The following is a 12534-nucleotide window of genomic DNA, read 5'->3' on the forward strand; positions in this document are numbered from 1 at the left end:
AGAAACCTCTGTACAGATAGATGTCTGTTGGGACTCTGCCTTCTCCCAGTCCCACACCTCTCCCAAGGCTGCCCATGATGACCAAAACCCCCTTCCCCAAAAGTGCCTAGAGACTATTGCCTGATACAGTTGCTCTGCGTACCCCATTTCCCCCTCCTCTTCAGAGAGGGGGCCTCCCTGTCAATTCCATCTCAGGCTCTTCCTCAGAGAGCTGTGCAGTCCCCTTGAATGCACACCTCCCTTTCCTTTAGTTCCAGTGTTTGTAGGGGGGTTAGGAAAATTGCTTTTCCTCATTTCACTCTCCCTCCCCTACCAAAGATCCTAATGATGGGCAGGTGTCCAATGAGTGTCAAGGATAGATTTGTATAAAGAAAAAGAAAACCCACCTGACCTGAAAAGTAAACAGCACAAAGGTCAAAGGACAAGGGAAGGGCTGTCACAAGCAGGGTGCATGATTGCTGAGAGCGTGGTACTGACAGGTGGTACTCGGAGGCTGGACAGGCCGAGTGCCATTACTGGGGTTGGAGCATCCCTGGGAAGTCCTCCTTGAAGGACCTGAGGAGCTGTTTCCCGGGCTGTGGCAGTCCATATCAAGGGGGTGGCCTGGGAAAAGCTCAGAAGCAGGGCCAGTTAGTCTCTCTTGGGGGATTAGTATTGGCTGAACAGACTAGCAACGTTTTTTTTTAAATTATCTTTATTTTTTGGTGGTATGAACAACAGATGTCATTTGCAGGGCCAAAGGTGTACAATCTTATAACTTTTTTTTAAAAAATAGCACTCTACCACTGAGCTACAACCCCTTTCAGAATGATTTGTGATCTGAAATCAAGCTTTTCAGTACTCTTTAGAAAAGCATTAAAAGAATGAAAGGAAAATAAATCCCTGTGGATGAAGTAGACTCTTCTGTTGGGGACAGAATTACTCAGTTCTAATATCAGTTATTAGATCATTGACTCATAAATCTACAAATGATTGTGTCACTTCTTCCGTTTGAAAATCTAAAACACAACTCAATAGACCCCATACCAAAAGCAGTACTTGCCTGTGGAATCTTTCATTAAGGATTTAAAGGTGATTTTCATAAGCGCATTATTTTGTACTCATTCCTGAAAAATCACAGACATATATTTTGAGCACTTGATAAGGCAAAACTAAAAGGGTTAAAATAAAGCTGAAGGGAGGAACTAATGCATAGAGGAATTTATTTATTTCATTTTACTTTAGTTTTTGGTACCAAGGATTGAACGCAGGTCTTTCACCTGACTTTGTCCAGTAAGTGCGCTTACCTACTGAGCCACATCCCCTGCCCTGTTTTATTTTTTATTTAGAGACAGGGTCTCGCTAAGTTGCAAGGCTGCTTTGGACTCGCCATCCTCCTGCCTCAGCCTCCCGAGCTGCTGGGATTACAGGCGTGTGCCGCCGCGCCCGGCTGCCTACGGAAATATTAATAACTAATAGATAAGAATCTTTGTTTTGTAACTGCAACCCGAAGTGACATTGCAACATCGTAAGATTGCTATTTTAACGGTGCAAATTTGCAAAGTGGCAGCTCCTTGTTCCTCCTGTCTCAGCTCCACCCATGTCTCGTGGCTGAACATCTGTAACTAACTGACCCTATTTTAAGTTCTTCCCCCAGCTGTGCTATGAAGAGGACACTCTTCAGTGTTGGGGTGAGACTCCAAGGAAACGACGCAGGCGCGAGTGCTCCTCAAGCTGTAAGCGTCACGGTCTGCTCGCAGCCTGGCTTCTTCCCCGGGCCTCTGCACATTGGTTTGCTAACTTCATTCATTAATATTCGCCACTGCTAATTTTTCCGGTGATGGTAGGCACAGGGGACAATGCCATCCGCTCTGTCCCCTCGGCGCGGCCCCTGCGTGCGAATGGCTCCTCCAAGGTCCCCGAGGTCCACTCTCCCACCTTTCCCGGAACGGGTCCCGCGACTCGCCCATTCCTCGGCTGGGGCGCGCCGCGTGGGCGGGGCCGGGTCGCGAGCCGCGCCGTGATTGGCTGTGTCCGAGCAACCGTGGCGACGCCGTGGACAACAGAGACCTCGACCTGCTGAACCCTGGCGCCGCCGGCGGGGACCTCTCCTGGGTCCATGAGCAAGATGCTCGCCTCGCCCGCCCTTTCGGGTCAGATGGGCCCTGGAGGGTGGGTGGGGGGCTGCTGAACCGGAGCCGCTGGCCTTCCACCTGACTCTGCCCAGTAAGTGCGGGACACCATCCCTGCCACGCCAGACCTGCGAGGCCTAAGCTTTCCATCGGGTTGCGTGGGGGGAAACTTGGAAGGATGGTGTCCTAGCTGAACTCAGTCCTCCACATGCTCAGCGACCTCCCATGCTCTCTTAACTGTATGGCTGTAGGGTCAAGTCCAGCGCCTGGCACCCGCCCGTCCTGCCCTAGTGTGTCTTCCCCGGTACCTTGCTCCCAGCAGGAGCTCAGCCACTCAGGCGGAGATCCAGCTCCCCTGGTTTCTGTCTATGCCACAGTCCAACGTAGGATGACGAAGTCCACTTGGGCTTTGGAGGTAACATGAGAACCAGGAGAAACATTTCTAATAAATAATGATACATATAAATAGTCAAGACCTCAAAGTGATCTGCTTGCAGGAAAGCTTTCCACAGACTTCTGGAAAGGCCTCAGGCTGCCTCCCATTGCACTGTGGTGTCTACAATCACGCCACTTTCTCTGACTCTTTTTATATGGGCATAAAACTTAATAGTTTGAGTTTCCATTTAGTTTCATCCCCTCAGGAGCTGGCCGTTTCTTTCTTCTCAGCAATTACCTACCCCCTAAAGTTCTCCAGTTATTCTCAGATTTTCTTTTCTTGCCTCTATTTTCTCAATTGTGGGACAGTCCACTTGAGTCTCCTCACCGCTGCCAACATTATTGGATCCCATGATCACAGCCTGGCCTTGTCTTTTAAGGACTAAAAAATGGGGACTGTAAAGAATTGCAGCAAAGTACATCAGGGAGCATCGACTCTGTCTTTTCTTCTGGGAGTATGATGATTCGGCATTCACATAAATCCCAAGATCTGTCCACCTGGCCTAGACCTCTTTTTTAGAAATTACCCAGGATAGGAAGTTTGGGATGTTGATCATAAAGCTTCCCAGATGCTTCAGCCGAATTCATGAACTCTTAAGTCTTGCACTCTCTCAACCTCTGAGCACATAGGACATGACCTATTAGGGCATGGGACTCCCACCCCACCCAAAAGCCATCAGTTGGGTGCCCAGTACAGGGGGATGTCCAGCAGGGCTGGCAGGACTCGGTCCTTGTCCCCTATGCTAATCCAATAATGAGGACATGGTTTTGAGAAAAAGGAAAAAGACAGTTTATTGCTTTGCTAGCTGCAAAGGAAAAACACAGGGGACTCCTGTCCCAGAGGTTGTGATTCTGGCCATCTGCAGGAAGAGGGGGCTTTTAAAGAGGTGACTCAAAGGCTACATGACACCTGCTTTGTTGGAGTTGTAATTCGCTTGTTAATTTGGTAGAGTCGTTTCTGAGAGCTTCTGGTGCCATCCCCCAAGTCTGGGTGACTTGGTTCCTGTGGTGGGTGTGTGCCCAGGGACAGATTAACTCCGTCTAGGATGGGGAAGAAAGGTGATCCCGTTTCCCTTGAGCTTAGGGAAGGGGAGAGACTTGGGAGGAGCAGGCAGAGAGGAGGAGAAAGAAACATGTCCATTGTAAAAATAAGTCACAGTGGCTGAGCACCAGGGCTACGTCACAGCATGAAGTGGACACTGTTATGCATGGGGTCTACTTCCTTTGTCTGGGGCCCTTAGATTTCTGCCAGCATAAACTTTCTATTTTTCCCAAAGCTTTGCCTTCCCTGGCTTCAGCTCAGACTTTTGCGTCCATCATTTCCTTTTTCACTTCCTCCTCTTACTCAGGAAACCCCTTCCTCTTTCTTCAGATTCTATGATTCTTGGATAACTTTTAAAACTTTGGACGATGTTCAACAGGGATGTGTTGTTGTTCTGACTTCTGGGTTCTTGGGTTCCCCCAATTTGTAACAACCTCAGATGATAAAACCTAAATATAGTAGTAAATAAATAGTGCAGTTATGTGCAGAATATAATGTCTATGGTTCGAAAGATAGCTGTTTCCTGTTCTTAGCCTCCTTAGAACTGTGAGTCTTTACCTTGTTTGAAAAAAAAAAAATCAGGATTCTGTCAGTTATTCTGAGTGATTCATTGACTTCATCTTAACACTCACAGGGCCTGTATGTGAGGCCCTGTGCTGAGAGACTTCATAGGGTTTGCCACCGCAGCCATGGAAACTTCTTTTAGTCTGGAGAGGACCCACTGGAAGTGTCCAGGGCCATAGAGATGAAGTATCAAAGCAAAGGTGAGAGGTTTCCCAGGGAGAGGCTGCAGAAGGGGACCTGGAGAGGTGTGGTCAGGAGGACCTGCAGGCTGAGACTCCCTAGAATGCCAGAGATCAGCCTGGAGGTGGGAAGTCGTGGGTGGGGGGCTGTGTGTTGGAGGGGGGTGGGCTAAGTCCTGGCTCCAGGCAGGCTTCCTTGCTCCTAGAATAGTCCTTTATCCCATTTGAGTAAAGGTCCCTCCTGCTGGGAGATGCCCTTTCTCTTTCCTTCCTTGTTTTCTCTGGCTGCGTTCAGCTGTCCAGTTCCTTTCATTTCTGACAGTACAGGTATTGTCTGGCCATAAAACCCTAGAGCTAAGGTCTGAGTCAGAATGAATCACACGGGTTCTCAGATGCCATCGAGCCAATCCCATCTTGAAAAAAAAATTAAACTAAAAAGTCAGATGATCCCAAGAGGAACTGGGAACATATACCTGAGCTAAGCTGGGGAATTCAGCTACCTTTGGTTTGGAATCAAGACTGTGTCCTTTTAAATTTAATTAAAATTTGAAAGCAGAAATAAATAAATGAAACCTCTTCCCTTTTAAACCCAAGATGGGGTAGCTCCCTCTGGCAAGAATGTAGGAGGTGGGTGTGTTTCAGGGAAGAGGAAGATTAACTGGAAATGATGAAATAGTAAAAAAAAAAAAAAAAAAAAAAAAAAAAAATCTTCCGAGCTTCCCTTTCTTGTTTCTATAGGAACAATTGACCCAGTTTAAAAGAACTTCAGCTGTAGCCTTTGTGGACACACTCTCTCAAAGAAAGTTGAAGCATATTGATCTGTCCTTGTTCTCATGATCTGTGATTTATTCTGAACTTCATAGTTCAATACAACTGAGAATTTTGGATTAAATAATGCTTGAAATAAAAAGTGGATGTCATGAGCCAGGCTTGGTGGCATGTGCCTGGTATCCCAGCAGCTCCGGAGGCTGAGGCAGGAGGATTGTGAGTCTAAAGCCAGTCTCAGTAACTTAGCAAGGCCTTAATCAACTCAATGATACCCTGTCTCTAAATAAAATACAAAATAGGGCTGAGGATGTGGCTCAGTGTTTCAGTCCCCCTGAGTTCAGTCCCCTGTACCGCCCCCCCCAAAAAAAGTGGATGTACTAAATGCAAATCGCTTTGAGATGGCTTCTTTACACAGAGCCCTTTCCATACAGTCAGGGCTTATTCATGCATAAGTCCTACACCATCACATTGGATCCTTCTAGTAGCCTGGGGTTAGGGCATGCCGGTGTGTTGCTATGGTGAAGAGGTGAAATCATTTCCTAAAGTGGCCTAACCGGCTCACACTGAGTTTGAATTCTAAACTTTTCCACTCTTCCATGATGCCCTCTCTAAGTAATCTTGTAACAAACTAATCAAATTGAACCTTGTAGAAAGAAAGTGAGTTCTTCAACAGCACAAATGCGTGTACCTTTAGACGTCATCAGACATGAACAGTACAAAGTCATATATGTCTCGACTTGGAAAACTTGAAAGTTCAAGGGTGATAAGCCAGGAGGTGCGTCCAACCTGCGCTCTGAGGACAAAGGTTAATGCTGTCTGCCTTGGACGAGGACCAGGAACTCCAAGAGAACGTGTTCCCACTGGAACACAGTTGTAGGCTTGTCCCATAGAACCGGCTGGAGGAGGTTGGCTCTAAAGATAACAGTGCTCAAGCAACGGCTTGACGCCTGCTTCTGCCTCTTACTGGCCGTGGCAGAACTTGCAATCAAGTTCTGGTGATCCTCATAGCAGCCAGTTCCTCAGGTGTGAGGGCGCGGCCGACAGCGTGGGTATGAGCCATCTGTGAGCCAGTGCCCGTGACGGACTCAGCCCAGAGCCTGGCCAGTGTGGAAGCTGCTGCCAGTGTTTCCATTACAATGAGAGCCACAGGACACAGGCGCTGGGGCTGGATGGCCTGGGTTAGAATCCGAGCTGCACCTGGACCAGCTGTGAGAGTTGCTGTCTTGGATTCCTCATTTGCAAAAAGGGACTAAGAGGAGTGCCTGCCTCTGGAGGTTAAATAAGTGTCGGCTAATCGGAACATGACTAGTTCTTTTCACAGAAACCTCCCTGGCTTGGGTCCCACTGATTTTGGTGTTTGACTGAATTTCCATGTCAATGAGACCGGAGCAAAGAACAGGGAGCTGATTAACAAGGGAAAGGAAGTGGATAGATAGCACTTCCCATTGCCTGGTTGCTAACAGCCTCGCCCGCCCGGAAGGATGGAAGGATCGCACTTCCCAACATAAGCGTCACCCCCTGGGCGGCTCTCTTCCTGCCTTTTGGTCAGGTAGACCTGAGAAGAAAGGAAATTTGAAATCTATAAAGGGGCAGGGCTCCTTCACTCCCCTGGGTACCAGCTCTGCATGCCTTCCTCTCCTGTAATCCCAGTGGCTTGGGAGGCTGAGGCAGGAGGACCACAAGTTCAAGCCAGCCTCAGTGATTTAGAGAGGCACTAAGCAACTTAGGGAGACCCTGTCTCTAAATAAAACATAAAAAGGGCTGGGGATGTGGCTCAGTGGTTAAGCAACCCTGAGTTTATTCCCTGGTCCAAAAAAAAAAAAAAAAAAAAAAAAAACCAGATTGTATTACAGCGTGACGCTCCCTTCCCCTTGCGAACACGACTTTATTTAGGCAGGTTGAGATCTGTTTAATAGGTTGCATATTGCTTTGTGTCCTGTTGATCCCAGAACAGCTGGTTCTATGAGCCAGAATGTTTCAGTTCAATTTTAAAATGAAATCCCAGGAAATAAAACTCTGAGAAGGTGTGTGTCTGTATTCCAGCGGGGCTGAGCTGTGGTCGGGCTCCTGCCTGCCACTAGTTCCCAGTCTGCAGATCACGCACACTTCCTCTCGGAGTTTATCTTCTGTATCCTTGTGGGTGCGAAGTGTCAGCTGTGGTTATAATTGGCATACAGATGTGTCATGCAGGTGCTGGGGAGAGATTTTCTAATGATAAAAGCAGTTCCTATTGTAGAAATGTTCAAGTTAAAACAATATGTGCTGGGTGAGGTGGTGCACACCTGTCATCCCAGAAGCTCAGGAGGCTGAGGCAGGAGGATCATGAGTTCAAAGCCAGTCTCAGCAATAGCAAGGTGCTAAGCAACTCAGTGAGACCCTGTCTCTAAATAAAATACAAAATAGGGCTGGGGATGTGGCACAGTGTTTGAGAGCCCCTGAGTTTAATCCCTGGTAACCCAAAATAAATAAATAAATAAATAAAAATAAAAATTAAACAATATGCATTTCTGCAAAGGCAAAAAGAAAAATTTAAACAATATAAAATGGCAAAACCCACCCATACTTCTGCTACATAGAGATGACTATTGTAAACTTATTGGCATACATCCTTCTAAATTTTTTCTGTTTGTGTGTGTGTGGATGTATATTGAATTTTTATGGGTACCTCTCAGCAATATAGGTGGATATCTTCTTTGCCAATAAATATGCACCTATGTTGTAATTTTAATTGGTAAATAGAATTCCACTTCATGAGTATACTATAATTTTATTAAACCAGTCCTCTGTTGATGTGAGGTTATTTTCAAGTTTTCAGGAAGCCTGAGTGTGACTCAAAAGGTCCCTGTGACTTACGTCTTGAATCAGAGATGGAGGAATCAGGTTCATCTTCTACCACGTCTGAACAGCAGCTGCAGAGGCAGGAGGGACTGAGCAACACCAAGACAGATTTGGTTGAGCAGAGTCTCATTTCTTCTGAGAAATGGCTTCAGCTGCATGGACTTAAGAGCAACAAATTGACCTTGAACCAGATTCTGTCGCAGATTGGATTCCCACACTGTGAAGGTATAGTGCTCACACAGGGTCAGCATGCTGTGATGAGCCTTCCAGGAGGCGGGGGGTGGTCCCGAAGGCTCCTGAGAGCCCTCAGGTCTCTGAACTTGCTTTGATCTCACATCTCTTCCTTGTTTGTGCAACCTTAATGTGTATTATATAGAAGTCGAGCTGTCAATCCGCATTCTCAATGAGTACTGCTAAATTTCATTCTTTCCTTTTTATAGATGAAATGAAAACTAAACAGAAGTAATTTGTATTTATCCATACCTCAGCAGATGTCTTACATATCCCTTGGGCTGTGACCCCCATTTGGATTGATTGAAACAATCCCCTCATTTATGAAGACAATAGCTGGGTGTGATTTTAGGGAGCATGTACTTTTTTTCTGTCAGGGACTCATGATCCATGTGTTTCTTAGTGCATTGGCAAGCATGTTGGTTCTCAACTCCCAGGGCTACTTTTCTCCATAGGGAGCACGAACATGTATAAGGGTGACTTTTTTTTTTTTTTGGATGATACACTGAATTGGTCCGTCAGAAATATAGGGCCGAGGACCTGGGGTCACCGAGAGTCTCACCACGGGTGAGGCAGCAACCGTGCAGGAACTGCCCCATCCAGCACACCTACCTGATGAGCATCTCCTTGATCCAGAGCAGCTTCCTCACTAGGATTTTACTCAGCAGTTCTGAATTAGTCAATTCATCAATCAAGCAAACATATATTTATTGAGCCGCCATTAATACCATTTCTTTTTCTTTTTTTTTTTTTTTTTTAACCAAATTTGTCACCACTTCCCTTGGAACCTTTTCCACACGGGTACTAAGGAAGATCTAGGCATGGGTTGTTACAGAGTGATCTGGAGGCCCGTCTGAATGGCAAGGCCTGGCTCTTTGGGGCTCAAGCTCAGCTTTCTTGATGACCCTTCCCCACGGGTTAATGTAGCCCTGTGCCGTTAAATGTCTTTTGAGTGGCAGTATGCCAAATTCAGGGCTTCTGGGTTTCCCATGTAAGGACACAAACAGAAGGGCTCATCTCATGTTTCACATAATTATGATTTATAATTATAATTTAGTCATCAATATTTGTGAAAAGGCAATCCCTTATATTGTATTAAGGATTTTTCATCTAAGTTCGTGAGGGATGGATTGCTTTGTGTTGCTTATGACATCCTCATCGGGTTTTGGCATCAGGATTATGCCTCGGGAAATGATTTGGAAGTATTGCCTTCTCCTCTCTGTTCTGTGGGTGTTGGAACATGATTGATATTATTTTTTTCTTTAAAAGTGAGATAGAACTCACAAATGGAAACATATCTGGGCCTAGAGTTTTATTTGTGGGTAGAGTTTGATTTAAAAAAAATCATCAAGGGGCTGTTTGAGCTTTCTGTTTTACCATGCCAATTTTGGAAAGTCATGTTTTTCGTGAACTTTGTTCATTTCTATTGAGAAAACATTGTTTTTTTTTTTTTTGTTTGTTTGTTTTTCAGTGCTGGGGATCAAACCCAGGGTCTTGTGCTTGCGAGGCAAGCATTCTACCAACTGAGCTACATCCCCAGCCCAAGGAAACATTGTTTATAATGGTCCCTGAATAGCGTCCCAACGCCTGTAGGACCGGTAGTGTGTTGCCACCTCTTTGATCCTGATATTGAAAATGTGTGCTCTCTCATTTTTTCCCCTTAAAGTCTTATTAGCAAGTTATCTTAACTTCTCAAAGAAGCCAATTTTGAGTTAATTTTTTTCTATTTCATTAATATCTACCTTATCTTTATTATTTATTTCCTTCTACCTGCTTTGGATGTGTGTTCTTCTTTCTAGGTTTTTAAAGTACAAACATATAATTGATTTTTAAAACTTTCTCCTTTCCTATAATCATTTAAAATTGCAAACATGCTTCTAAGCATTTCTTTAACTGAATACTATAAAAATTGGTTACAAGTGTTGAAAACTATTATTGAGTTAAAAATACTTTTTTCTCACATGTGTATGTGTGTGTTTGTATGTGTTTGGTGATATCAGGAACTGAATCCAGTGTTGCTCTAGGACTGAGCTACATTCCCAATACTTTAAAAAAAATTTTTTTGAGGCAAGGTCTCACTAAGTTGCCCAGGTTGGCCTCAAACTTATGATCCTCCTGCCTCAGCCTCCTGAGTAACTGGAATTATAGACATGCACCATTGTGTCTGCTCATGGGATATTGTTCTTTAATACATTTTTAAAATTGTGTTGTTTACTTTCCCAATATTTTAGGACTTTTAAAGAGATCTTGTTTTTTCTTGAGTTTCTAGTTTAATTCTATTGAGGTCAGATAACACAGCATGCAAAATTTTAGACTTTGGATGTTGAATGAGATTTGCTTTAATGTCTCAACATCTATCTTGGCAAGCATCTTAACAATTGAAAAGAGTGTGTATTACACACTCGTTAGGCAGTATTTATGCATGTTGATTAGGTCAAGATAGGTGATGGTATTATAGAGACACTGAATGTTCACTAGTTGTTTTGTCTGTTGTTTGTCCCTTAGTTTGGTCAGTTCCGTTCACGTATTTTGAAGCTCTGAATGCATACACATTTGAGATTGTTATGTCTTTCTGATGACACACTTTCACAATTTTGAAAAATCCATATTTACCTCAGGTAACGGTGATGTTCCCTTTGTCTGATATTAATATCGCCACAGCAACTTTCTTATGCTTAAGTTTTATGTGGTGTGTGTGTTTACATTTTTTTTCTGTCAAATACCTGTAGTCTGTGTTGAAAGCGTGCTTCTTATGGGCAATGTAGAGTTGGGTTTTGCATTTTAAACTCAGCGTCATTATTTCTGTGCTTTAATTGTGGTGTTTGGTCCTCTGCAGGGAATGAGATGATTGCTATTGTTAAGCACACGGGTCTTCTGTTTTATTATTTGTTTTGTTTGTCCAGTTCCTATCATTCTCTTTTTCTATTCAGCTGTATTTTTGAATTGAAATTTTGAGTGTTTTATTTAATTCAATTTTTGTTTGCCACTTAAATTTCAATTGACTTTCTAAGTTTAACGTACTACTGAAAGTGAATTTGTACAACTTCATGTAAAATTTAAGAATCTTGCAACAGTACCGTTCCTTTTACCCCTCACTGCTGACCTTGACAGTGTTGTTTTAACAGATTCTATTTTTATATACCTCCTATGTCCCATAGCCCAATGTAATAAGTTTTGCTTTCGCTGAGCATGGTGGTGCATGCCTGTAATGCCAGCAGCTCTGGAGGCTGAGACAGGAGGATCACAAGTTCAAAGCCAGCCTCAGTAATTTAATGAGGCCCTAAGCAACTTGGTGAGACTTTGCCTTTAAATAAAATAGGGAAAAGGGTTAGGGATGTGGCTCAGTAGTTAAGCACTCTGTTCAATTCCTGGTACACACACACACACACACACACACACACACACACAAATTGCTTTCAAAGTTATTTATTTTGTAAGGAGACTGAAAAGAAAAATTTTTTAACCTTGGAAGATCCACATATTTACCACTTAAAAAATTCTTTCTTCCTGTTAGATTTGAGGTTCCATCTGGTGTTCGCTCCTGAAGTATTTCCTTTAAGTGTTTCTTATAGTGCAGGTCTGTAGACAACAGAGGTTCTGGTTTTGTTTACCTGAAATTGTCTTTATTTCACCTTGGTATTTATTTATTTATTCACTCATTCATACGTATGTATATTCTCTTTAAATTCTGAAATAACTAGGGATCATTGGGCAGTTGCTGAAATAGGATAGAGTGGACCTAGTGTCCTTTGCCGGGTTTCCCCAGTGGTTGTATCTTGTACACTTAAACCATCCAACCCAGGAATTTGACCCTTACACAATGCGTAAGTCTGTGTGATTTGACCACCACGTAGAGTTCTGTAACCACCAAGTCCAGGTACTGAACTCTTTATCACCACAGTGCTCTCCCACCTGCTACCCTCTCCTGCTTCCCGCCCCGCCAGGAGGTTTATAACTTTATAGTTAGCCTGTGATCTGTTTTGAGTTAGATTCTGTATAAGGTTCATTTTTTGACTATGGGGATCCAGTTGCTCCAGCACTTTTTATTTAAAAACGAATCCTTCCTCCTTCAAATCGCTTTTGCTCCTTTGTTTGTGCTTCTGTGGGGCCATTTCTGGATCCTCTATTCTGTTCTATTCACCTGTGTCTCTCTGTCAATAGACAGTCTTGATTACTATAGCTGTATGTCTTGAATTTGGGCAGACTGAGTCCTTATACTTTATTCTTTTTCAAAATTGTCTTACCTATCCAAGTAAAATTTTAAATAACTGTGTGACATCAACAAAAATGTTGCTGGGATTCCAACAGGGATTGCAGTGGACCTGTCTATCAATCAAAGGGGAATCCACCCCTTTGCTGTGTTGAC

General features: G+C 43.9%; 1 protein-coding gene across 1 annotated transcript in view; it reads left to right on the forward strand.

Moving 5' to 3' along the window:
- The first annotated feature begins 2042 nt into the window (after positions 1-2042).
- VWA3B (von Willebrand factor A domain containing 3B) overlaps positions 2043-12534 on the forward strand; it is a 190908-nt gene continuing 180416 nt past the window's right edge. The window contains 2 exon segments of the mRNA XM_079109530.1: positions 2043-2205; positions 7908-8162. Coding sequence (XP_078965656.1) covers positions 7967-8162 — 196 coding nt within the window. The 5' untranslated portion in view covers positions 2043-2205; positions 7908-7966.

This window comes from Sciurus vulgaris, assembly GCF_902686455.1.
Source record: "Sciurus vulgaris genome assembly, chromosome: 14".
NCBI lineage: Eukaryota > Metazoa > Chordata > Mammalia > Rodentia > Sciuridae > Sciurus > Sciurus vulgaris.